The sequence below is a fragment of the Xenopus laevis genome, chromosome 1L (assembly GCF_017654675.1).
Source record: "Xenopus laevis strain J_2021 chromosome 1L, Xenopus_laevis_v10.1, whole genome shotgun sequence".
In the NCBI taxonomy this organism is placed as follows: domain Eukaryota; kingdom Metazoa; phylum Chordata; class Amphibia; order Anura; family Pipidae; genus Xenopus; species Xenopus laevis.
In genome coordinates this window covers 139,506,227-139,533,640 of record NC_054371.1, presented here as the reverse complement: position 1 = coordinate 139,533,640, position 27,414 = coordinate 139,506,227, and the positions used below count along the sequence as shown (strand labels likewise).

Below are 27,414 nucleotides of genomic sequence, written 5' to 3'. Positions count from 1 at the left end.
TGTATCATCTCTGGAAAGTTTAGGGAAGGGAATGCTATCCAGATACTGGTTTAGGGCATCCTGAGAGAAGTTAGCTTTCGAGCTATATCATTCAGAAAAAAAAAAGTCCTTTAATATTTGTTCTGGGTTTTGGTGCACTGTACACTCAGCTGTGGGATTGCCATTATCTGTGTTGGTTCTCTGGATAGCATTGCCAACAGCTTGCCACACTTGTCCCACTTGTCATACCAACTAGCTACCCGATACATCTCCCTCTGTGAATATTTCTCCATATTTGCTAATATTTCTTTGGGCAGTTAACAGTGCTTCACTAGCAACCATGCATCTACTTTACGTCTAGCCTCTTTGATTGATGAAATGTATGTGCCTCGTGTATAAGCCTTGGCTGCATCCCATACTTTTTGGGCCGTTGCTGAGCCTGAATTAATCTCCCAGTACATTTTAAATTGCTGTACAAACTCCTGCCTGCTAAACTCGTGTTGAATCCATTTGGGGGTTAGTTTCCACTGCCTCTCTCCCAGTCGAGGTTTAAGACCCAGTTCCATCTGCAAAGCGCATGGTCAGAGCAAATGGGCTTGGTATAACTGATTGAATCTACAAACGGTAAAAGTGTAGGGGAGGCATGGGCTAAGTCAATATGCAAGAGGGAAGCAGTGTAGACCGTAAAACAGGAAAACTGTCCAAACATCCGTTAAGTTGGATGCCTGAAGCCAGTCCCCCAGAGCAGATAAGTCACCCCCAATCCCCGGAACTGGTACTGCATTAAAGCCCCCCATCCAGATTGTGGGAAAATCCCCTAAGGTAGCCACTTTCCCCAGTATAGTCTGTAGGAGGGCAGTATCCCCTGGGGGGGAGAGAAGACGTTCACGATTATAAATGGGATTGATGCTATGCTCAATTTAAGAATTATATACCTGCCATACTGGTCCGAGATAATAGACTCAATTATAGGTAGAAGTGTTTTCCCAAAAAGGATTGCCACCCCCCCCCCCAGAGTACTCAGCATGAAAGGTGGGGTGCAACCAGTGTCTCCTGAGAGCCCTTACTCTTTGCCCTATTAAATGAGTCTCCTGCAGTAGTACAATGTCCGCTCCAAGTTTTTTAAGGTGGTCCAGCACCAGGGATCTTTTAATCCTATCATTAAAACCTCTTACATTCCAAGAGATTAACCTAATTTTAGTACCTGCCATGATGCATGTGTTGTGATGATTGGACAGCGTCAAGTACCTTTAGACCGCATACAGACTGACCCCAGGTCCACTGAATAGTCGCTTGGAGAACCCATCTGGAATAAATAGTCAGAAGCAGAAGAAAAGAACAGTTAAGTACAGCATTTTAAATTCCCACAGAACACCCCCCACCCAGTATCACCACCCAAACCTGGAGATACATTAATCCTTTAACTATGAACTTCCCTTGTCTTTGGGTTATACGGTATTCCGGAATTCACCAAACCAAAAAATTCTCCGCTAGTCAAGAATATCAAAATCAGAAGAAATAAATTTCTCCAGAACATAGTAGTTATTGGTCTATGGAAATACTAACAGTTAATTAAAGTCAAACTACGGGTATGACCGCTACTAAGGTGTCAGGGCTCCTCTTATTCCTGTTGCATTCCTCACACAAGCGAGGGGAGCCTACTATTAGGTAAATATATATGAAAAGAAACATGGACTGAAATTGAAAATGTCCCCCCTACTGGTACCCAATTTGTGATGACACCACAACAACCCTAATCTGCTCCAGACAAGGGCTCCGCCTTTGCCTTGAGGGACGTGTTTCCAGCCAGTGGAGTGCCCCTTCCGAACGTTCAAAGAACTGTGGCCTGTCTCCATCTATTATGCACAGTTTGGTGGGGAAAATCATGCTGTATTCGATTTTCAGATCTCGTAGTTGCCTCTTGACTCCTAAAAAGGTCTCTGTAGCGCCGCTGAATAATCAGGGTACAATGAGACACGTGCGCCCTTGTACTACAGGTCACCTTTTTGTCGTTCTGCCCTTAATGATGCGTCTCTGTCCCGGTAGTTTAACAGCTTCATCAGGAATAGACGCGGAGGGGCCCCAGGAGGTAGTGGTTTAGTGGTGACACAACACGATGTGCACGTTCGGCAACAAACGGTGATGAGAAAGTCTCTGCCTCCAATAGCTCTTTCAGCCATTGCTCTGCAAAGGTTTCAGGGTTGGCTCCCTCACTTCTTTCTGGCAGCCCCACAACTCTTATATTTGATCTCCTCTGTCTGTTCTCCATGTCCTCTAATTTATCTGCAGATTGCTTCAGCTGCTTTTGTAGCTGCGTAATATCCCCTTGAACAGGTGCTGTGTGGTCCTCCAGTGCGCTTACTCTCTCCTCTAGCGCACCAGTGAGCTCCCTTATGGCCAGTACATCATGTTTGAGGAGGGAAATGTCCACTTTTACCTCATCTATCTTAGTTGTGAGGGTGGCAGTAATGGAGGACTGACAAGTCGCAATTGCAGCCATAATGTCCTGTGTGGATGGCGCAGCTTCCTCCCGAGTGGCCACCGAAGCATTGGGAGAGGAGGCCTGCTTTGGCGGTGTAGTGGGGCTGCGGGCGCCATTTTGTTTCATGCTGCGAGCAAACTGCCCCAGCTTTGCAGCCGTCTCAGCCCGTACCTTTTGTGCTCCCCTGCGCATATTTCACGTCGGAAGGTAGGGACAGTTGTCAGGTTGCGCTTGAGGGCAATTTATTCACGATAAGGAGCTATTATATGGGCTGAGCAGGATCTTTTGCGTGGAGCTCCCGAGTTATGCTTCCTACCGGCTCAGCATTCGGCTCCGCCCCCACAGAATACCATACTTGATTGTCTCTGGTCTTTGTTCAAAAGCTAGATAGTTGCTTTCATTTTGGATACATTTTTTTAGCTAATGTGTTGCTCTGCAGCAAAAAATTTAAATATTGAAAAACTGCATCAACTAAAAATGAAGGCTAATTGCAATTTTAAAGTAAACTTCCTCTTTCAGCTGTTTTTATCTACTCATATTATTTAATGAATATTATTTATTCTTTTACAGCCAACTTTTCTCAGTATGCTTTTGAATCAGTGGTGTCCATAGTGAACAGCCTTCACAACAGTAAAGACTTAAGCAAGGATCAGCATGGCAGAAACTGCCTCTTGGCCTCTTATGTGTATTATGTATTCCGTCTTCCCGAAGTTCAGAAAGACACAATCATAGCAGGTAGGAGGAGGTTTGTCTGCAAGGAGATTTTATACTGTAACATTATACTTTAATATGTATGTCCAGGGGCTAATTACCTCAGCCAAGCATCACTATTGTTCTCCCCGATCTGTATTTCAATATTATTAGTTTAAACATTTTGGAAAAAAATGCAACTGCTGGTTTTAATCTCCTTTGAAAAACAGTTAAAAAAATGTTGTTAGTTATGCCGGTGGAGAAAATGCCTCCTGTGATATAGCTCTGTTTTATTTCTTGAATTAAACAGTGTAAAGGCTAAAAATGAAGTTGTTTCTATTTCCATCTTCCTTTGTCTCTTCTGAGCAACTATTGGAGGAAAAGTAGGCAATTGATCGAATTACCAGTACACACATAAACAAAATGGCCTTCACTGTAACTCTGACAATGGGAGAAGGGAAGGATTTGTTTATACAGATCTCATTAACTATATTTATACGAATTATCCTGATTACAGAGGGAAGATAGTACAGAGAAGGTAAAAACATTACATTACATTAGTGCTATGTAATAGCAAAAAATGAGGAAGAAATTAAATTTTTTCATTAAATATTAGTCAGAACACATTTTCAATACAAGTCCTATTTATTATGCTCATGTTGACAAAGGTGTAAATATAATGCCCCTCTAAGTTTTTTTTCATTAAGCTAGATGACACACATCTGGTGGTCAAACATCTTCGGTCTCACCTCAGCGCTTATTAGAACCTGCTGAACACTTTTCCCTGCATTTATCTAAAAAGTGTCACCATTGTTATCTGTGCAGCTGGGACTCTGCCAGATATGCGCTACTATACAGTAGGACGTACATCTGCTGCATCTGTTGGGTCAAAGCTTATACAGTCACGATCACTGAGCTCCAGTAATCCAGATATCACTGGTAATCAGAGCAATCCAGATGAGGAGGTCAAAAACATTATGTCTTCTAAGGTAAGCCAATGCAAGCATAAAAATAAATAATTGCTATTATCTCAGAAAGATCAGGTTTCTGTATTATTTTTTGGCTATAACCATCCCCTATTCAGCGGTGTAACTGCAGAGGAAGCTGACCCCATGGTTGCAGGGGAGCCTGGGGAACATTGAGCAAGTGAGGGGGATGTTCGTGGGGACGGGCCTCTTTATTGTGCCACTCCCCCTTTTGATCATGCGTGTCAATGCACATTCAAAACTTTTAATATCCCAACAGGAGTATGCCCTTTGACAATAGCATGTAATTGTACACCTCATATTTTAACTTGATGAAACAAAGTTTAATAGAAATGTAACAACATTTCCCACTTATGAAACATGCAAGCTTTAGAGAATGGTAGTATTAAAATGTATGATTATTAAGCACAAAAAGCTACAAACATAATGTGACAAAACAGTATTTCACTCCTTTCTTAAGTCATTCTAGATAATGCCCCTCATTTTACCTCACATATCCAGACAGGTAAACATCAAAAGCTTGTCCTATTCAAATATTGCAAGTGTTTGCAAACTGTACTAAAAAAAACACTTCTGACATAGACCCCCTTTATTCTGAAATTCAGTAAACAAATTCCTGGCCGTATAGGTCATAGAATCAAGGGTGTATTAAAGTACTCTTCTAGTTGCCTTGTGGTCATTTGCTTCAGGTTACAGGCCGCAACTTCAATCGTATGTCCCATTTTATTGAAGACAGTAATGTTATGCAGCCTGTCATTGCGTGCACAAGGACATCTGTTAAAAAGGTACTTGACATCATTTTCTTCCTGAAGCTAACCTCTAAGTATTGAACACACTTACAGTATCTGCTCTGTCATTACTGTATATCAATGACCAGACTAAAACAAATAACAGTAAACAAGACACTGATTTTATTTCAGGCAGGCATGTCAAATCTCTTGGCCATGTCATGTTTTATAAACTACAGCACTAAGCATCTTGTGACAGCCAGTGGTCTTAAAGGGTGGGGTATCCTGAGTTTGACATGCTTGCTTAATAACCTAATATTATAATATAAACTGCTTTCCTTTACTAGCTAATTTGTTCATTATTATAGTTGCTTTTACTAATATAGCTTCTAATTATAAAGTATGACATTTAATTAATATTTGTACATTGCTGGAGAAATTTCCCTGTGTACGTTTGCACAATGATACACTTTTATGACAGATGACTTGTGTTGGTTACTGTGTGGTAAGTGCAGTAGCTAAGTGAATGCATGGTATATATATAAGAAAAAAAAAGGTAAGACAGATCCAATACAAAATATTAAATGTGTGTGATATATGAAATAATTAGTGGTCAGATTTATCAAGGGTCGAATTTCGAAGTAATGGGAGTTTTTTTAAACTCCCATAACTTCGAAATTTGAATAAAAAAAGACCAACCAAAATTAAAAATCAAGTTTTTTTCTGCGAATCGAAGTCTTTAAAAAAGAAAATTTAGATTTTTCAAAGTCCACCAATTGACTACAAATAGGTCCCCCATAGACTAAAACAGCAATTCGGCAGGTTTTAGATGGAGAATGCTCGAAGTCTGAGTTTTAAAGAGACCGTACATGATAACTTTCTATATTTGAATTTTTGAGTTTTTTTCAAATTCGAATTTGGACTATTCCTTAGTGAAGTACATAAAAATAGCTTAAAATTTTTTATTTTTTTTACTTCGAATTTTCAATTCGACCCTTGGTAAATCTGCCCCTTAGTGTATCATATTGGAAAATGGTTTTCTGGAAAAAGAAGTTTGCCAATATCAGTTTTCCTATATTTTTTTATATATTTTCAACAAGTACATACATTATATCTCCATATACTTGGATTAAGGTATTTAGGATTAAGGTCCAATATAAACTATAAAGCTAACATAAAATAAATAAAATAAAAGATCAGAAAAAAAAGAGAATAAATATTTAACAGCAATATATCTCCCAGGGTAGTTGCTATTCATGTTCCAAATGGGTGTCCTATACACTATGTTTTGATCTTAGACAACCAAAGTTGATAAGCTTCCCATATCATTCTTTTCCCTCTCCAACATCTTGGCAATACTTTTTCATATTCCAAATTATTAGTCACTTCTTTTTGTACTTGGGTAATACTTGGAGTGTCCTGTTTTTATAAGTGTACAAGCATTTGGTGTTTGGAAGGTCAGCATCTCCAGGCTCTTATTTGGGCAGTTATCATAGAAGTTTAATAGCATTGCTTCAGGAGTCTGTGGAATATTTTGTTGCGTCACCTCAACAACCCAGCAGCCAACCAAAATCTCTGTATATTATGTCCACCAGAAGCATATCTCCTATATCCTTGTTGCATCGCCAACAGAGATTTGAAGCTTCAGGATGCATTTTTGCTATTCTTGAAGGAGTTAGGTATCAATTATATAGAATTTTGTAATAATTCTCCTGACACATTTAGTAAACAATTGTGGTTTAGTAGTTTTCCTATATTTTTATCTTTATTTGCCATAAATAACAATGGGATAAAGCATCATTTTTACCAGACAGACCATTATAATATACAGGCTAGATGGCAACTCTATATGGATGTGGTTACTTAGGAACCTTGCCTCAGGTGATCGGGCAGTTACCAAGTGTGGCAAGAAGTTGCCCCCTGTAACTTTAAGAGCCACATTCCTGTTTTTCAAAACAGGCATTCAATCTTTTAGTGCAGAAAGCACAATAGTGCCCTCTGCGCTAGCAATGAAGGCCCCCCTTGGCCCACTCTGATGCCAAAGAGGTAAGCATGGGGTGGGTCAGAAGGGCTGTCATCTTTAGACGGTGGCAGCCCTGGAAACACTGCTGTGGTTACTTACAAGGCATTTCGGGAAGGCAACTTTGTCATTTGTAAGACCAGGAAATGCTAGAAAGATTTCACTTGCATTCACAAGTCGTATGAACATTGCTGCAGTTTGTTGCAATAAAGGTTGGTTTGAATCCAGCCTCTATTTATTTTTTTATATAGTGCCAACATTTTTGTGAGTATTATTCCTCTTAGATATCACACAGTTATTAGATATTTTTATTTGTTTACACTGTATATTGTATTTATGGTATATATTTTCATTACTTGATACTTCATTTTATAGCAATGTTCAAGTTTAAGAATATGTAGCCTAATTATGTTGTGTCATCATAGCACTTTCATGAAGAAATGGCCCTTCAAATGGTTGTCAGCACTGGCATGGTTAGAGAAAGTGTCTTCAAGTACGCCTGGTTCTTCTTTGAACTGCTGGTAAGAGCTGGAGAAAATCAGCACAGTTGATCTTTTGGTAGAATGAAAATATTCCCCGTATAAGAAAGGGCTAATAAAAAAAAGACCAAAGTACCAGAAAATATTCTTTATTATTTGATCTTAGAATAGTATATTAACTGTACAGGATAATACCTACAGGCAATAACTATGCTGGCATAGTTTCAAATCAACCAATTGTAAGGACTAGCACAACAGCAGCAGCAAAAGCAACATTCTAGAAAATTTTAGACACTCAAGAGAAAGTCAGTTTTCTGTCATGCTGTATGCCACATGTATAACAACATTTTTTTAAGATTTCTACTGTATTAATAGAGTGGCCAGCAGGGGGTATTAGAGTTTTCATTTTAAATGAATGATTCTGAATCAGAATATTCATATTCAATTTGCATATCTTTACAACATGATGTAAACCTCAATATAGATACTCATTGTTATGTTTTTTTTTTTAATTAGGCATATTAATATGTGATTAAAAACTGCTGGTAGCTGTTTCTGGTCCAAAGACATTCTGTGTGGTCAAATTACAGCCACCATATAAAATCATCTTCTCTATCTGTCAGTAGGATATTCACTTAAAAAAAAAATCTTTTGTTCTGTAGGTAAAAAGCATGGCGCAATATGTTAACAGCATTGACAGACAAGATGTTCCCAGGAGAAACCTCTTTTCAGACCGGTTTAAAGATGACATAAACACCATTGTGAATGTCGTGACTTCTGAGATTGGATCTCTTCTAAGTAAACCTCAAAAAGTATGTTGGGCAAACAACAGACCATATAAATTTACCAATAAATATATATTGTTTTGTGTTAAGGGCAAATACAAATCTCTGCAAGTAAAATATGTAAAACATAATCATGAAAAATGTAGGAGAAGGCGAATTTCACATGATAAAACAATTCAAATATGATTCACATTACCTTCAATACAGAGATATTTTCAGACATTGTGTTGCCTGCTTTGGATGAGATTTAGCACAGCCCACAATATGTTGCATGTGTCTTAATCCTAAATACACAGGACATAATGTTTAGAAATAAGGGTATCTAGAAACACCCAGGTCCCATGCATTAGGATAATAAGTATTCTACTGTTACAATATAACAACTGACATTTTAATGACTGAATGACTGACAGTCTATTGCTTACACTTCTATGATTGAACAAAAAAAATTTAAGATTTGGAATGCATAAATAAAAACAGTTCCACTTTATGATTTCAGTTTTATTTCTTTAGGAATCAGAACAAGCTGAGAAAATCAACATAAGTCTAGCATTTTTCTTGTATGATTTATTATCTCTGATGGACAGAGGCTTTGTTTTTAATCTTATCAAGCACTACTGTAATCAGGTAAAATATTATTGTTCTTGTTATTTTTTTTTTATTTTTCTTTAAATATATTTGAATTGTTAGTAAATTTTAACATATTGAAACTATTTGGCAGAATTATGCACTAAACAATTTGTATAATATGTTTTTTCTTTATTTGCCTTTGACATGGTTAAAAAAATCATATGCAGAACTTTCACCATTAGTTGTACTGCAGTATACAAAAAAATGCCTATTTTCAAATATAATGTTGATAATTGTTTCTTGTTAGAGAATATAAGGGAACTTACACTGTTAAAGGTCATGAAAGTGAACATTTATGTATTGTGGGGAGATCGCTCTTTAGGTAGTAGCAGCAGCAGCTCCTTTCACACAGATAGTAGCCAGTATACAAGGGTTTCAAGCTGATCTTTACGTGTGCATTTATTAAACACAGAAGCTTAAACACCAGGGCCGGAACTAGGGGTAGGCAGAGTAGGCACGTGCCTAGGGCGCAAAGCTGAGGGGGCGCCAGGCACGTACCTGCTCTGTCGCCTACCCCGTGTCCGGTCCTGTGTCTCCCTGACTGGCGTTGGTAATTTCTGTTTTAAATGCGCTTGCGCGCATGCGCGCCGGTGCGTATTTTCGCGCATGTGCGCCGGTGTGTATTTTCGCACATGCGCACCGGCGCACACTAAGCCGGCGCATGTGCGAGGCCAGGTTGCCTAGGGCGCCTGGCCGGGTTGGCCCGGCTCTGTTAAACACCAACATAACAGTTCATAACCTTTGTGAAGGCAGTAAACACAAATAGTCCAGCTGTACTAGTAAATGAAAATGTCCTTTTCCCAAAGGTCCCACAGTCCCCATTTGGGCAATATAAGTCCAGCAAACAAAACAAACTGTTAACTCACAGTCCTTTGGGAGATTCCCTGTGCTTTTCTCCTGGAAGCAGCCTGCTTCCCAAACACTTGAGGCAGTAGCTGGTAGCCAGTCCGTGCTACCAGAGAACTTATCTCCTTCTGGAAAACTAGTGCCCAGCAAAAAAAGTCCTTATGCTTTAAAAACAGGTAACATGAAGTAATTATGAGAACTTTTTAATGCAGCCCTCCAGTAGCCCATGGCAGAGAGCAGCCTTAATTGAGCCCCCATCTTTTTACTCCAGGTGAGGCTAATCACTCCTCACTGCTTGCTCAGAACCTAATTTTCCCAGCTCTCTGTACTGCATCATAGAGGATTCTGGGAGGGATATACTTTCCATCTATGATTTTCCTAACATGCTACAGTATGTATATTCTTTTTTATTTAGCGCTACTTATGTACACAGCACTGTACAGCAGAACAATAAATGAATAGAACAAAGAGAGGGTCATTACAATAATACATACAAATAAATACAAAGTACACTTGCATTAATAAGAACTAAGTGTCACAGTGACAAGAGTAAGGAGGTCCCTGTCCCGTGGAGCTTACAACACAAATGAAAATGAACAAATAGGCTAAGAAACTAGACTATGTAGCTCTCTGGCTGTTTTCCAAAATAAAATGCTGTATGTTTGGCTTTCATTTTACTATTTACTGTACAATCTCCAATACATTTGTGCTATGCTTTATTTTTTGTTCAGGTAAGTTTTTAGTTTGCATATTCACAGATTAACAATGCATAATCACATACATACAGTATATCCACAGTATGAACATAGAATGAGTCACTTCACGTACAAAAGGCAATATAGCATGTTACAGAGAGGTACAGTCATATACAAAACGGTGCATTTGGGAAAATAGCTATACACCCAGTGGAAAATCCACTCACCCCAGATTTTGTTAAAGATTGTGTATTTACCTCTACTTGAGTTTATGTGCTTATCCGATTTACAACAGCCGCTTGTCCAAGTGCAGATCAGAGGGAGTGTTTACGCTCAACAGACACATTATGGGATCAGGGATGACCGTCTTAACAATCACCGTGCTTACAATGCTTACAATGCTGAGAATATTTGACCAGTATTGGTGTAAACGGCCAAGACCAAAGGGTGTAGAGGAGGGTACCAAAGTTTTGCTTGCATCTGATGCATTGGTGGGGATACAGTACCTATGGAGCAGATACAGTTAAAGAATTTCGTGTCTGTAGTTTTTGAAAATAAATTTAGGGCCAACTAGGGCTTCAGTAAGTTCACCTTGGTATTTTTTTCCACAGGGTCCTACTTCGAAGGGTAGAGGAAGTAGGTATCTGTGTGTAGTGATTTGCTTATAAATGGTGGAAAGTTTACACTTTTGAGGTGTGAGCCTCATGAGTGCTGACAAAGGGTACTCAGTGCTATTAAGGGGGGGGGGGGTTGTTTGTGCTTACCAGTAAGATTCTTTGGTAACCTCATATAATAGCCATTGGGAGGATGGCAGAGAATTATGTCTTTTTAGAATTGCAAATGGAATCATTACACCATCTCTCTACACATCGAAGATAGTTAAAAGCCCACAATTCAGCCAACTACCAGGTGGGGGTATTTCAGCTAGGCTCCCAAATACCTTATTTCACCAGATGGGAGTAGAGGGATCCAAGTTTAGTGAAGTGCTTAATTTTCTTTGCAGCTTCCTACGACCCTCTTACAGCACGAACAATGGGGTTAGCTTGGGAGTACTGGGGACAAACCAGCAAGGCCTGCCAGGCAGACAGATAAGTAGGTTGGAGTTCTAACCAGGTATTGTACAATGGTGTACACGGACCATGGGGTATTAGGGAACATACAAGGGATATTTGCATATCTAAATATAAGATGTAGAAGTCAGGAACTCTCTACTCTACTGCTACTCCCCTTTTAAACATTTGTCTTTTGAGTAAAGAGAGACCTCAACGGGCACGTCCCTTACCCCAAATAAAAGCCCTGAGATGGGTCTCAGGCTTCTTAAATAAGTCTTTTGGGGTTGTTGAGGGGGCATGCCAGAGCCCATACATTATTTTAGGATATATAAACATTTTGATGAGTTGGATACAACCTGAGTGTCCTATTGGGAAGTTACTCCAATCAGCGAAGTCTGAGCTAGTCCACTTAAGCAGGGGGGGCTACTAAATCATAGTAGGTGGTAATAGGTAGAAAGACTTCTACTCCTAGGTAAGTAAAGTGGGTGGAGATGGGCAATGAACAAGGGAAAGTTGTGCTCACCACTAATTTTTTAAAAACATTAGGTGGGGGTGCAATGAGGCTGTGGCCACAAAATACATATAGACAAATACAAGAGGTCCTCTGCACTCAACCCATTATCAATATATTTAAGACAGAGACATTTTGTGCATACTGCTACTGAAAAATGCCTTACCCTTTAAACAAAACAGGGATCTGGTAACTGCTTGACCAGCTCCTTGTTGTAGCTCCCACCCTTCCCAACTATAGTCAGGTGATCGCACTGGTGTCTAATAAAAGGGCAGCCAAGTTTGGGAGTTATACTTTGAAAGCAGCTAGTAAGTTGCAGGTAAAACGTAGTCCCTTTGTAAAACGTATAATTAAGAAATTGAGTTCTTAATGAATCAGATGAAAATTGAGCTTAGGACTGGCCAGATATGGGATGACTTTGACGTAGTTGGCCAGCTTGCAATATATGGACAAATAATCCCTGTTTTGTTTAAAGGGTAAGGCATTTTTCAGTAGCAGTATGCACAAAATGTCTCTGTCTTAAATATATTGATAATGGGTTGAGTGCAGAGGACCGTCTGGAGATGTGCAATGCACAGGCTGGGAGATCTTCTCCTATCAAGGGGGGTCAACTAGAAACTGTAGGGATTTGGCTTTACTAACCATCAGCCCAGAGACCTTACCAACACTTTCTATAAGGGATATGAGTTCTTAGAGGTATTTTTCCCTTGTCTCCCAGATATTTTTGCACTATGCTTTATAATGCTCAGAAGAACCTATCTATGAGTACTTAGAGGTGTCAATTACAATCAATGTTAATTGATGTTACTTGTATTTCAGATCTCGGTAAACTTGTGTATTATAAGAAATAATGTACTCCCCACAAGGATAATAGAAATCACCTGCATAGTTCTATGAAGTGTGGCCTTGTACACAATCGCAGAACTTCTTTGCATTCTACTATACATATAATAATAGGTGGTACAATATTACATATATATATCTGTACTTCATAACTGCAAATGATGAAAAGGTTTGCACTGTTTCTTTAAAATGTGTGACTGACATATTCTTTCTAATAAGGCATTTTTATCGCAATAAACTTAAAAAAAATTATTTTAAACTGCTCTTTTCCAGCTGACCACCAAATTGAATTCTTTCCCGACCTTGATTTCTATGAGGCTGGAGTTCCTGAGGATCCTTTGTAGCCATGAACATTATCTAAATCTAAACCTCTTCTTTGTAACATCCTCTACGCCTGCTTCTCCATGCCCTTCTATCTCTTCAGAGGTATGTGGCTTTTGATTTCCTTTTTCTCTGTAATAATAAAACAGTATATTGTAATTAATCCCAACTAAGATATAATTAATCCTTACTGAAAGCAAAACCAGCATATTAATGTTTGCATTATTTCCTAAAGACAACGTATAAAGATCCAAATTACGGAAAGATCCGTTATCTGAAAACCCCCAGATCCCAAGCATTCTGGATTACAGGTCCCATACCTGTATAATTAGACCCATACCTGCTAGGAAAGCTTTAAGCATAACAGCTTTTAAAAGGCCCACATTATCAATGACCCTGATTGTCTCTGTGTTTTTTGAGCATTTCCTGTATCAGTGTCAACCTCATATGCTGTTGTATCAGATTTATCAATAAAGATGGGCATTTTTAAAACTGGGATATTGAATGGAGATATCTTTGAGATTTCCACATTTGACTGCTTCATTGAGTGGTGACAGGAGCATTTTATCTCCTGGTGACCGCTGGTAGACAAAACTTCCTTAGTGGAAATGGCCTAATGCTGCAAGTACAAGTGTTTCTTAAAATACTTTAATGTGCATTTTCAGCTTCAGAACTGCCTGTACTTGCTGTGGGTGGTTTCAGGTGTTTCTCTGCTATCTAAAATACACAGGAAAAAAAATGCTCAATATGCCATTAGCTTCATACTTTTTTCAGCTTGTACAGTAATGGCCATATGGTGAGAGAGCACTACCCTATGGCAGCCGATCTAATTTTTGCTTTCATTGTTCAACCTGCAGCTGGCTGAAAAGAGCCAATCGCTCATTGGTTTTTATTTGCGTTTATAAATGAACCCCTCTTAAGTGTTCTGAAACCCCAAATATATTAAATACAGTAATGGTGATGGTTATAGACACCCCTCACCCCTCCTTAAATACATAAAAAAAAAGCAGGTTAGCTCAGCATTGCTGTACATACATCATTGCATCACCTGGTGGCAGATGTCAGAAGAGCACCCAGCAGGAGAATAGGATGAAAAGCTATTATTGACTATTGGGAGATAAGAATTGAATAACTGAGGCAGTAGCTGTCTGAAAGCACTTGTATGACTTGCAGATATCGAGATGTTTGCCATCACACCATTGTTATAACATGAACAAAAAAACTATTTTACATGGTAAAATGAATAATAGTGTAACATATAATTAAAACTTACAGGATCAAAATGCATTAAGTATCTCTTTAAGGGTAAGGCCACACTGGGCATTTTGGGGAGATTTGGTCACCTGGCGACTAATCGCCTCGTCTTTGCGGCGACCAATCTCCCCAAACGCCTTCTCTCAGTGCCGGCTTAAAATGAAGAATCGCCGGCACTAATCAAATGCGGCGATTCCTTTTCCGAAGTTGCCTGAAGTTTCCTCATGAGGATTAGTCGCCAAGCGACCAAATCTCCCCAAAACGCCCAGTGTGGCCTTACCCTGAGGGATATACTGTAGATTGATAGATTAGTATCTTTAAAAATCAGCATGTATCTTTATGTGGTTAGTTTAAAATTTGGTAAGCCTTCCTTATTGTAGTTTGGTTTATATGTAAAGCATTTAGTTCTATGTCATTACTTTTTTTTAAATGGTTTGTACACCTTACCTTTGTTTTTTTTTTATAACCTGCATCTCTTACAGAACTCCAGCTCCTGCTCCAGTTTCCAAGATCAGAAAGTTGCAAGCATGTTTGACCTCTCACCAGATTACCGGCAAAAGCATTTTCTAACTGGGCTTCTATTTACAGAGTTGGATGCTGCCCTAGACTCTGAGATGGAGGGGTAAGTAAACTATCTATATATGAGTAGGTACATGAACCAGCTAATTTCACCACCACACAGGGCTTTGTTTTCCAATGGATAACAGTGGTGGACAATATGCCCTTCCAAACTTATCACAGCTCCAAATGTTATATAATGACATTTCTTCATTCTTGACAGATTGCTTTTTATCTGTAAAAATTAGACACTACTTTATACTACATTAGAACTGATTTAGCATTTGTGTTGATGGCAAAATGATCATACTGGGGGCAAAAAAAAACATGAGCCAATCCCTGGCATTAGCAATAATGTGCATCTCTTTTCAGAATCTGCAAGGTTCAGAGGAAAGCTATAGGTGCAATTTACAACCTGCTGAGTTCACATGATCTGGACCTGCGCTGTCAAAGAAAAGAAACAAAACAAAAAATTGCAGATCTTTACCTGCCTTTGGTCAGTACTATTTTGGATGCACTTCCTCAACTATACGATTTTTCAGGTAAATAAAATGTCCCTTTTGCATTATGGTCACCAGTCTGATGTTTTAATTTGTACATTATAAAGCTTTAATGGTTTTAAAAATAAATGTAAAAAATGATGGGTGAATTAGCCTATTGTAAATGATACCTGGGACTTTCACACTCATGGAAAGAACTAGGGGCATATTACTGTATATGTAATTGTGTTATGGACCTTAGATTGTAAGCTTCACTGGGATAGGGACTGATTTGAACGATCTGTTTATAAATGTGTTTGCACTGTATAAATATAGGAAAACAGCAATAATAATAATGTTTTGTTTTAAGGATTCCTACCATCCAATTCCTGATAACAGCATTGATTAGTATCAATAAAAATGTAGATAGTGACCTAAACAGGCAATGGTGGCCATACACGCACATATATTATGTACGATATTCGGTGTGGACTAGGCAATCAATATCAGCAAAAGCCTTGGATATCAGTCATCTCATTGATTGACCATTCAAAGATTCAGTGTTTAATTTACAGTAAGGGTTATTTATCAAGACCCTGTAAAGAAGTGCAAGAGTGTGCCCCATGGTGGTCATGCAGAGAACATATCTGCCCAGTGTCTTGCTACTACAAGAGGTGCAGAGCACAGTGTCAGTGGGTGCAGGGCAGCGTAGCAGTGAATACAGGCCCTGTTGTGGCCTGCATCCTCTTCTGATCCCTTGCTTGTGAAGTGCAGTATTAATGGTGGTACCTGCAGAGACATTTAGCAATTCATGGAGGATGGAAGTTCACTAGTGACCCCTAGTGAGTTTCCTTTGCAAGTAGGTTCCATATGTAAAAGCTCCCTTCTGCCCTTTATTAAGATGTGTATGAAAGTTACATTAGAGTGTATGCAAGATTTTACATCACTGTAAATGTAGCAGCTATGCAAGTTACTTATATCAATTTACCAATTATGCCTAAGCATATTTTTCCATTTACACAGCTTTACTATGCCAGTATTTACTTATGCTTTCTCCATGCAGCAAACAGAGGTGTATAAAAAGATGATTTTTTTCACTGTTTTATAAATCTGCTCCTCCTTCTCATGTTCAATTACAATTAAAAAGTGCACAGTAGATTGGATAACATCAAGATGGAAAGGTAGAATTTTAAATAGAGCATCCACTTAATATCTAAATTAATGTAAAAAAACTGGGGGTTATAAATAGGAGAATTTTGTGAATGAATTATGTTTCCTTTAACTTTCATATTGGTGTTTCAGCTGTAGACACACGAAGTGGAAAAGCACGAACTTCAGAAGAAGATTCAGAAACTCCAAGCACAATTAACCCAAGTGTTGCAATGGCTGTAGCTGGAAATCAATTCAACATAAAAACATCTACCATTTCTTCTGTGGTAAGAGTAACCAGTGTACATTGACATTTGCCATTTATCAATAGGTTTTGTGGGTTATAAAGAAACCCAGACTAGAAACAACCCAATAACTGTAAAAATGATGAGAACACAAAGTTTTAACTAGCAGATGGAGCGCTACACATGATCTACATGTAACATTTTTGCTAGTTTTTTTTTGCAGTCTGCTCCAAGTCAGATAGGCAATTTGTCTACAAATAGCTTGTGTATTTAAAAATTAAATAAACTATATTGTTATGTTTTTGTGTAGAAGAATCTGAAGAAGAATAAAAACAAGTAATAATATATTATGTTTTGGATTTATCTTCAGCCAGTTAAAGTATACTCTACCCTAAGCCCTGAATCCAGCAGAATCTTGCTAACATGCTTCCTCTGGATCATGAAGAATGCTGAACAGAATGTGATTCAGAAGTGGATTGCCTATATGCCTACTCTGCAGCTAAATAGAATTCTGGATCTGCTCTATATATGCGTCTCTTGCTTTGAATACAAAGTAAGTTATTCCATCTAACCAAAACACAGAGACTCAGACATTCCCAAGTGAATCTTCTCAAAATACAAAACTATATTATCCAAAAACTTAATATGAGATCCAAGGTTTGTAGGAGGCCAGCAGTATCACTGCAGAGCCATCTTCCCCCTAGAAATATCTCAATCATTTTTCTTTTTTGTGAACCTGATTCTAGCATGTCATTGCAGTGGTCAGTATGAACACAACAAATCTTACACCTGTAGATCGAGGCTTCCCATAATGCCTCCTACATCACCAGCATATCCTTGTTGCATCCTCTATGTCAGCTGCATATTTAGGACTACAATACAGAGAACCTCCATTTTATGTTTCTAGGGAATCAGATAAACTGGTGCAAAATCTGGGAAAAAGAAAAATTAAGAAAATTCATTAAGCATTAAAAAACTGTGGGACCACGAAAAATTGCAGTGCAGTGTTAAATGCAGGAAAATCAGGGATGTAAAATTGAGGTTTCACTGTGTGAAAAAGGAACCTCTGAATAAATATGTCTATGGGCTTTTTTTTAAAAAATTGCTCCCTGCCAGGACTAAGACACTCACACCGGGAGGGAGCTCCTGGTGCAAGTCGCCATATTGTGCAGAGCCCATGCTCATAATGAGCTTCTGATGTCACGCGCATGAGGCATTCACTCATTATGTGCATGCGTGTGCCCCAACATGGCCTCTCGAACTGGGAGCTCCCTCCTGGAGTCGGCGTCCTTGCTCTGGCAGGGGCTCTATTGGCCTGCACCTTGGTTGGGGAAAATATTTTTACCCAACAGGTGCCCTGTGCCCAGTGTCTGAGAGGGGCGAGGAGGGGCCATATCGCTAGGGAAGAGAGCACAACAGTGTTTTCTGAACTAGAAAAGCTGAAATTCTGATTTAAATATCGGATTTCAGTTCTTAAAGTTACCAGTAGTGACTTTATGTTGCCCCTGGTAACCCACTGCCACCTGAATCTCAACTTGCCTCATGGCAGCAACACCCCTGGACTGTGAAAAACAACAGTTTACAGGAATAGCTAAGATAGAACACTGGCTAGAGTAAAGTATGTAAAGAGAAGGGTAATCTATTTGTTGTACCCATAGCTACAAATTATGTTTTTTTTATTAATGTAAAATGCTGTGTTTGAACGTCACTGTTAGCACAATAAGTATAGCTTTGATGCATAGCATCTTTCTGTCTGGGCATTCCTGTGCTATAATATGGTCTGTTGTTTGTCTAGGGAACGCAGTCGTCAGACAAAGTGAGCACCTTGGTGCTTCAGAAATCAAGAGATGTAAAGGCACGCCTGGAAGAAGCATTGCTTAGGGGTGAAGGTGCCAGGGGTGAAATGATGAGACGCTGGAAGACAGGTATTGTATATTCCTTTATTGATAAAAACACAGTTCTCTGTGAATATCATTTCAAAATCAGTATTCTGTATTGTAAGAGATTTGATCTTTGCCTTTTGTAGGGAATGAAAGATTTGCTGGACTTAATGAGAATCTACGTTGGAGAAAAGAACAGACACAGTGGCGTCAAGCGAGTGAGAGGTTAAATATGTGAGTGCAATGTGCCAAAATGTGTGCTAAGTGTCTTGTTCATTCTGTGAAATGTGGACAAGTTATGGAGAACATGTATACCGTTGGCATGACATCACATCAAGAGCAGCCATGTGTGCACAGTATTAGCATGCTCTCACAGGAACACTGGAGTTACCTTCACATTCAGCTTGGCTGTAATTCCAGGATTCCATTGCATTCCAAATGCTCTTACAATTTATCAGAGTAGGCTGGGTGCATGCATTGCTGCTTTTGCGAGTACATTGAAATGCAAGGAGCCCTAGTATGTTTGACTCTAATTTATGTTTATTTCCAATCTTCTCAACTTAATGCACAATAAGATAAGTATCAATAAAGTGTACTATTTCCTTATTCAGTCATTATTCAAATGTAGATGCTGTAGAAAAGAAAAAGATGTAAAATAGTGTCATAAAGATGTCTTTCTTATTTTAATACAGGACAAAAGCCGAGATTGAACAAGAAGCCATAATGTGTAGAAACCTGGCAACAGAAGCTAATTTGACTATTTTGGACATAGTGGAAACTATCATACAGGTACAGTACTTAAAACATCACTCTGTAGCCAACAGGGTATTTTATTATAATGAACCCCATCCACCCCATGTATTATTTTTCCCCACACACAATCATGCCATGTGCAGGTCCTTGCAAGGCCCCATTTACCCTGTAAACAACGCTAGCTCAAAAGTTACATGCCAAGGTGTCTTAGCATTCCAGTTGAGCTGATAAGTGTTTTTTTTTGCTTTGAGAATAAATAGAGTTATAAAATTGGATAATTACAAAAAAATGTTAATATGCATGTTATGAGGTTTAAGGTCACTTATCTACTGGTTTCTCTGACATTCATGGTGTTGCAGGTTTGTATATACAGCTGCCCCACCGTAAACATCATAAATGGTTTGTTTCACACTACAACACAGTTTAGTTGAATTTCAGCTCCAGCACAATAGCTGGACCTGCAGCTGCAATTTAGTCAAAGTTCATTCCGATCAGTAAAATAGACCCTTCATTTATACCATATATATACATATGTTCTGTACCTTTTGAACAACAGCAAACCCCCTGCTTGATGATGAAGGCATTTAATGGTATCTACATTGTGCTCATAACAATAAACAGATTAGCACACACACACACAAAAATCATTGGAATTGTTAAAGGTTTCCTCCACCCAAAAAACTATATTTTGCACAATCAAAAAAAGGTTTGAAACAACTTAGCAATAGCATTGGAAAAAGCATTGGAAATTTTTAATGTATGTTAGAAAGTTGCTTAAAATTATATTTTCTTTCATTATGCAAAAAAATTCAGAGTAGAGGACCTCAATATCTTGATGGGATGGGAAAATTTTAATTTTTGAGATGCAAGTGCTCTGTAGAATTGTATTTTAATATTGTTGCATCCCCTCCCCAACACCTTCTTTCTCTTCTCGGGCCTTAGACCAGTTTGTCCATCGATTGCAAAGATAACCTTCTGGGAGGAGTCCTAAAAGTTCTTGTACATTCCTTGAGTACAAATCAGAGCAACACCTTCCTAGCTCACTGTTTTTCAACCATCCGTCTGCTCATTGTTAAGGTAACTACTATCGTCTTTGAAAACTGATAATATATTAACTGTATAGATTATCTAAAAAAAATCAACTCACATTACTATTTATTGGGACTTTATGATACATCTATATGATAAATAAACTCTATAGTGGACTGTAGCAGGGTATTAAAATTGCAATGTGTAATACATCCTGTATTCGTTCATGTTACAGTATATATTCATGCATGTTATGGCATTTAAATCAATGTTATATATTATTGATTCTAATGTTATCACTTTTACTTTTTTTTTGCGTCACTCCTCCAGTTTGCAGATTTTCTTTTTGAAGAGGAAGTGGAGCAATGCTCGGATCTTTGTCAAAAGGTCCTACACCACTGTTGCAGTTCCTTGGAAAGCACACGGAGCCAGGCCTGTGCCACACTGTACCTCATCATGAGATTCAGCTTTAACAATATCAGTGTAAGAGTCTGAGAATACAGTCATATTGTAAGATGCAATTGTGCTCTCCTCTCAGGCCATAGTCTGTACTGAAAGTATATTTAATTTGATTCACTGGGCACAAATGTGCTGTGTTTTTAATTGCAGCCTGCACAGGAATTACTGCCTACTTGAAAGTGGTGGTAACTCCAGGTTTCCCCTGCATTAATAAGCACAGGTATACATGAGGCAACAGGAGGCGGGAAGGGCACACTGGTTCCAGATTAAACTATAGAGAATGCCTCCATTTTTGAAGTTTATAAATGAGCTAATTGTATGTGTTATTTCTTGTTTCTGGACTGAAGCTCCTTTAAAATATGCAACAAGCTGAGTCCTCAGCTGTGATCGCAAATAAGCCCTAGTATCTTTACAGTTCTGTAGTTGCACACATTGCCCTTTGTGATACAATTCAGTTTTATGTTGAGCATTAGTTCATATGAACTAGCGTCTTATTCCAATGGGTCCGCATTCACCAGGCCATCATAGAAGTATCATATAAAACCTGCTTGATGCATTTCATGTCTGGCATCTTGTCATAAGCATAAAAGACACAAAACACGTCAAGCATGTTTATAATCAAGTCCCAATAAAATGAACGGTTTTATATGATACTTCTATGGCAGTCTGGTGAATACCCACCCATTTGAATAAGACACTGGAATTCTTCCCATGCTACTCCTGGTGAGTGTGTCAGAGATTTCAAACATATCTTTAAAATCTTAGTGTGCTGAGGAAGTGGCTGTGACTTAAAGTGACGGGCTCGGACATGAACACCCGAGCCATTTTTTGTTTTGCTGTATATTGTCTAACATAATACATGTCACCTGTGCCAGTGGTTGTGATTATAAGTGAATTAATTTTTAGCCAATATCTAATTTGCTTTTTTCTTCAGAACTTTGCCAGAGTGAAGATGCAGGTAACTATGTCACTGGCGTCTTTGGTTGGAAAATCACAAGACTTCAATGAAGAGTTCTTGCGCAAATCATTAAGGACTATTTTAGCCTATGCAGAAGAGGATGAGGAGATGCAGCCAACACTTTTTCCAGCTCAGGTAACATCCAAGAATATCCATAAAAAACATATTGTTATGCTTATTTAATGCATCTCCCCCAGCCAAATGTACCAAAGTATTGTGTCTGAATTACAGAGGAAATTGAGTAGCCATCCTGATTTTTGTCTATCCCCTTTTTGTATCTGTTACTGATTTTGGTTATTTTCACATCAGCTGTTTTTTATTTTAGGTGGATGACCTTTTGAATAATCTGAACAGCATTCTATCAGACACAGTTAAAATGAGGGCTTTCCAGGAGGACCCAGAAATGCTTATGGATTTGATGTATAGGTACTTTTTTCATGTCATTTCTTTTTTCCCTCAGATGTGCAGTGCTTTAGAGCTATTATATGTGATACACAGTGGAAATAGCTATGGTGTTGCTGTATAAAAGAATTACAGTGTAAACTAACTAGTAGTTGAAAAAAAGACATACATGTTTTAAACCTTTTTTTTTCTTCAAAAGAAACCTAACTGCTAGTTAGAGGGGCAACAGAGAGGGGCAAGTCTAAAGCAATTTGGCAAGGGAGTCCACCTTATGACAATGTACTAGTCTAGTACAGGTATGGGACCTGTTATCCAGAATGCACTGGACATGGGGTTGTCCGGATGAAGGATCTTTCAGTAATTTGGATCTTCATACCTTAAGTCTACTTGAAAATCATGTAAACATTAAGTGCACCCAATTGGCTGGTTTTGCTTTCAATAAGGATTAATTATATCTTAGTTTGGATCACGTACAAGGTACTGTTTATTATTACAGTTTTAAAAAATGTGGATTATTTGGATACAATTGAGTCTGTACGAGATGGCCTTTCCGTAATTCGGATATTTCTGTGTAACGGGTTTCCGGATAACAAATTCCATACCTGTAGAGACAAGTCTTTCTGAAAACAATGCAAAATCGAGATTTAAGTGGATATCAAGGTCAAGGGGAGAATATCATATGATTATTGGTGCATACTGTATATAGAACCAATGTAAGCATGTGTTTTATTCTATCACCTCAACATAGGTTGCCTAATCTAAGGGAGACACATTTTTGTGTGTGTCTTTCATATTAGAATCACAAATGGCACTTTCTTGATTTCTTCACACCTAAAGCTATCACTATATAGATAAAAAGGGCATCAACAACAGAACAATGAGTAGCTGTTGACAGATCTTTTAACATAAAGTAGGCAATTAGCGCTGTTAAAAAAAATGACAATAATATGTTTTTTTATGTTGTTTAACATTAGAATTGCCAAAGGCTATCAGACATCTCCAGATCTTAGGCTGACCTGGCTGCAGAATATGGCAGAGAAACATGTCAAGAGGAAATGCTATACTGAAGCAGCCATGTGTTTGGTTCATGCTGCTGCCCTTGTGGCAGAATATTTAGGCATGTTAGAGGACTGCAGCTATCTGCCTGTGGGCAGTGTCAGCTTTCAGGTAGGAACATTGTGTTTCAGTTGCAATTCAGTATTACCCCTACTCATTGGGGAACTCTATTTTTATAGCTGTAGAATGGACATAAGACAATTGACCCTACCATGATGGAGACTGGGTTGCAGAAGAGCTCAGTCTTGAATTATAATGCTCAAATTATCACGATACAAACAGCTTAAAATATATAACCAACTGTTTTTTTCTATGCTCATTTCTATAATCTACTGTTTTAAAATAAATATAACCACACAACGTTCTGTATTATATCAGAATATCTCCTCCAATGTAATTGAGGAATCTGCCGTTTCTGATGACATACTCACTCCGGATGATGATGGTGTGTGTTCTGGAATGTATTTTTCTGAAAATGGGTTGATTGGACTCTTGGAGCAGGCTGCTGAACTCTTTAATACAGTAAGTTTGAGGCATGATAGTGATTAAAGCAGAAACACTGCATGTAATACTTAAAGGAACAGTAACACCAAAAGAATTAAGTATATTAAAGGAATTACAATATCATTTACTGCTGCCCTCCACTAGTAAAACTGGTGCGTTTGCTATAGAAACACAACTACAGTTTATATTAAGCTGCTGTGTAGCCATGGCGGCAGCCACTCAAGCACAGGATATTCACAGATATGTTCTGAAGAATCATATTGCATACTACAGAGTTTATCTGCTGTGTGTCCTGTACCTTTTCTCCTTGTTCAACTTTGAATGGCTGCCCCCATGGCTACACAGCAGCTTGTTTTGTAAACTATAGTAAATTTTCTGAAGCAACCACACTAGTTGTACCAGTGCAGGACAACAGTACATTATATTTTCATTAATTTAAAACACTTAAAATTTTTGGTGTAACTGTTCCTTTAACTGAGTGTTTGAGCCCATACGAAATAAACTATTTCTTGGCAACAAATGTCCTAATTCATATGAGAAAGCTTTTCAATCTGTAGTCCTATCTATAGTCCAGGAGAGCCATGAATGGTATTTGGCCCATTTATCTTCCTGTGTATGAACTAAACTGATTCTTTTTGACACAGTTTATATGTTATCTGCTTTATAAACGTGAGCCCCCTGCCTTATTCACCTTGAATGGCTGCCCCATGGCTACACAATAGCTTATTTATATAAACTATAGTAGTATTTTTGAACAAAACACCTATTTTTTTACCAGGGCAGGCTAGCTTTATTTTTAAATGAATATTAAACACCTTCAGTTTTTACTGATTTCATTATTTGATAGATGCATCTAACCATCTAATTTTTTGTGATTTAAAGGCAAGATTCCATGAAACCGTAAATGAAGTTTACAAAATTGTCATCCCTGTTCTTGAGGCGCATCGAGATTTCCACAAACTCGCATCAACCCATAAAAAACTTCAGAATGCTTTTGACAATATTGCTGAAAAGGTATCACTGTAAGAGTATTGCTGATGAAATGATTGTTTTCTTACTTATATGATTGCTTACAAAATAGGTGTTTGTTTAGAATATAGGAGTAATGAAAGGGGAACTCCACAAAAACATAACTTAAGCTTTTTGAAAAGTAAACATAATTTCAAGCAACTTTGCAATATACATCAATTAAAATATATGCAGACGTTTTATGATTTTTAATGGTTTTTGACAGTTCCCTAAGCCTAGCCCCCTTCTTTCTGCTAATTTTTCTGACTACTTTGCTGAACTAGCTGACTACTGTTACTTTGTATCAACAGCCAGCTGTACGGAACACATTTTAGGACATCATCAGGAGAACACACGCTCCTGCATGCGCTTTCGTAAAGAAGAAGTATGCAGACTCGTCTCTTATTCTACTCACTTATCTGAAGAAACTGCAGTCACACCTCCGTGCTGCCCACATTTGCTTTTGCAATCTCCCCCCTTGTGGCTCATTCCTCAGGCCTCCCTCATTGGTCCTCAGCCCTCATTACAAAAGCCCTCTGTCAACAGCCCTCCCTCCTCAGCTATCAGCCCTCCCTCCTCAGCTATCAGCCTGGCTTACGCGCTGAGATCTGAGCACGGAGGGCTGAGGAGGGAGGGCTGAGAACAGAGGGCTTTTGTAATGAGGGCTGAGGTTCAAGGAGGGAGGAATGAGCTATGAGAGGGGAGATTGCAACAGCAAATGTGGGCAGCATGGAGGTGTGACTGCAGTTTCTTCAGATAAGTGAATAGAATAAGAGTTGAGTCTGCATACTTCTTTACGAAAGTGCATGCAGGAGCATGTGTTCTCCTGATGATGTCCTAAAATGCATTCCGTACAGATGTCCTTAGACTGCATCCTCCAAACCCTACAATTCCCTGCCCATGTGATTTCAATAAGGAACGGAACATCATAGTGCAGTGCATTATGTAAGTGCATTGTTACTTGTAGTTTCGTACACAAACATGCATTTTTGCATGTTTAAATACATTTGTATACCCTGCCATAAAATGAATGTAGCATTCTACACAGTTACAAGCCTTCTTAATGGCAAAGTATTCCCTCTTTATTGGTAAAGTTGTTGTATATTGTTTTGCATGTCAATGGGTAAATGAACACGTGTGAATTCAAAAAAAAAATTCTGAACATTTTTAGTATTGCCTCTGTAAATGTAGCTCTGTAACTATAGCTCAAAAAATAATTTTTGCAAGTTTATGTGATTAATGCCTTGATTGGACATTTCTTTTATCAAGGAATAATAAAACCTGCTTTGTAACAGGGTCTGAAGAGAATGTTTGGAACATACTTCCGTGTAGGATTCTATGGGTCTAAGTTTGGAGATTTAGAGGAGCAAGAATATATTTATAAGGAGCCTACAATTACGAAACTTCCTGAGATTGCTCATAGATTAGAGGTACATGTTTTAATTATTTACTTGATGCTCTTTTTCTAAGAACCATTTCTGTAATACATTTTCTTATAAGTTTATGCCAATAGTATCATGTTATGCTAATCATCTTATGATTTTAAAATGATAGTTTACCTTTAAATTAACTTTTACTATGATTTAGAGTGATATAATGACACAAATCTAAAACTGGTCTTCATTTTTATTTGTAGTGGTTTATGAATTATTTAGTTTTTTGTCAACAGCCCCCCAGTTTGAAATTTCAGCAACTATCTGGTTGCTATGGTCTGATTTACACTAGCAACCAAGCAGTTGTTAAAATTAGAGACTAGAATATTAACAGTAGAGATAAGTAATAAAAAGAAACAATAACAATAAAATTGTAGTCTCACAGAGCAGTAATGTTGTTGGCTGTTGGCATTAGTGACTCATATTTAAAAGAGGCAAAAGAGGAATTCAGAAACTATAACAAAAAATAAAGACCAATTTAAAAATTTCTAAGACTAGCAAAATCTATAGATGTTAAAAGTTATATGAGAAGGAAAAGGTTAATAACTGGGTGCTGTAATCTGTTAAGCACTCCCTAGTAAATTATAATCGCATGTGCCCGAGGCTGTGCACATGCATAGTACGGCAACATTTCACATCTACTCTACTGTGCATGTGCAGAGCCCAATAGAATAGTACCATGGACTGGGGATTCTATTAAAGGGTGCCCATCACCCAAAAAAATTATTCAGAATCCTATTTCATTACATTAGTCAAGCAAAATTAACTTTAATTACACAATATCAATTATTCAGTCTGGGAATTCATAATTATAGCAAGCAGGCAGGAGCCATTTTGTGGACACTGTTATTAAGGCAATCCTTGGATCATCTCAGAATCTTGTTTGTGCACCAGAATGGGGGACCCAATGTCCATCCCCATGCCCTGGCTACACAAATAAACGGTGAAGAGAACGGGGGAATGTTGGGAGAGCAGTGACATGTAGGAATTTTTGAATGGAAAGTGAAAGTAATTGTCTGGCCCACCTCTATGCCTAAGGCATAGAGGAGGGGCAGACAATATTTGATTGACAGCTGACATTTTTAAATTAGCTTACAACAGCTATGAATGCTTTAATAAAAAGTTGAAATTGGATTTCATGTTTAATTTGAAAAGGACTTTTATTATACAGATTTTTGTGTCTGGGTAACAGGTCCACTT

General features: G+C 38.2%; 1 protein-coding gene across 2 annotated transcripts in view; it reads left to right on the top strand.

The window, feature by feature from the left end:
- The window catches only part of dock8.L (dedicator of cytokinesis 8 L homeolog), a 113,362-nt gene that overhangs the window by 67,591 nt on the left and 18,357 nt on the right, over window positions 1–27,414 (top strand). The window contains exons 21-42 of one of the 2 annotated variants that reach the window (XM_018258586.2): window positions 3,032–3,196; window positions 3,977–4,140; window positions 4,827–4,922; window positions 7,311–7,406; window positions 8,027–8,176; window positions 8,663–8,776; window positions 13,000–13,152; window positions 14,784–14,923; window positions 15,232–15,401; window positions 16,641–16,774; window positions 17,103–17,285; window positions 18,528–18,657; window positions 18,759–18,846; window positions 19,305–19,401; window positions 20,308–20,442; window positions 20,725–20,877; window positions 21,788–21,946; window positions 22,137–22,237; window positions 23,188–23,380; window positions 23,648–23,791; window positions 24,656–24,787; window positions 26,077–26,211. In XM_018258586.2, the coding sequence (XP_018114075.1) occupies window positions 3,032–3,196; window positions 3,977–4,140; window positions 4,827–4,922; window positions 7,311–7,406; window positions 8,027–8,176; window positions 8,663–8,776; window positions 13,000–13,152; window positions 14,784–14,923; window positions 15,232–15,401; window positions 16,641–16,774; window positions 17,103–17,285; window positions 18,528–18,657; window positions 18,759–18,846; window positions 19,305–19,401; window positions 20,308–20,442; window positions 20,725–20,877; window positions 21,788–21,946; window positions 22,137–22,237; window positions 23,188–23,380; window positions 23,648–23,791; window positions 24,656–24,787; window positions 26,077–26,211 (3,032 nt within the window). The remainder of the gene's footprint in view (window positions 1–3,031; window positions 3,197–3,976; window positions 4,141–4,826; window positions 4,923–7,310; window positions 7,407–8,026; window positions 8,177–8,662; window positions 8,777–12,999; window positions 13,153–14,783; window positions 14,924–15,231; window positions 15,402–16,640; window positions 16,775–17,102; window positions 17,286–18,527; window positions 18,658–18,758; window positions 18,847–19,304; window positions 19,402–20,307; window positions 20,443–20,724; window positions 20,878–21,787; window positions 21,947–22,136; window positions 22,238–23,187; window positions 23,381–23,647; window positions 23,792–24,655; window positions 24,788–26,076; window positions 26,212–27,414) is intronic. The other variant, XM_018258593.2, reaches the window with a different exon arrangement.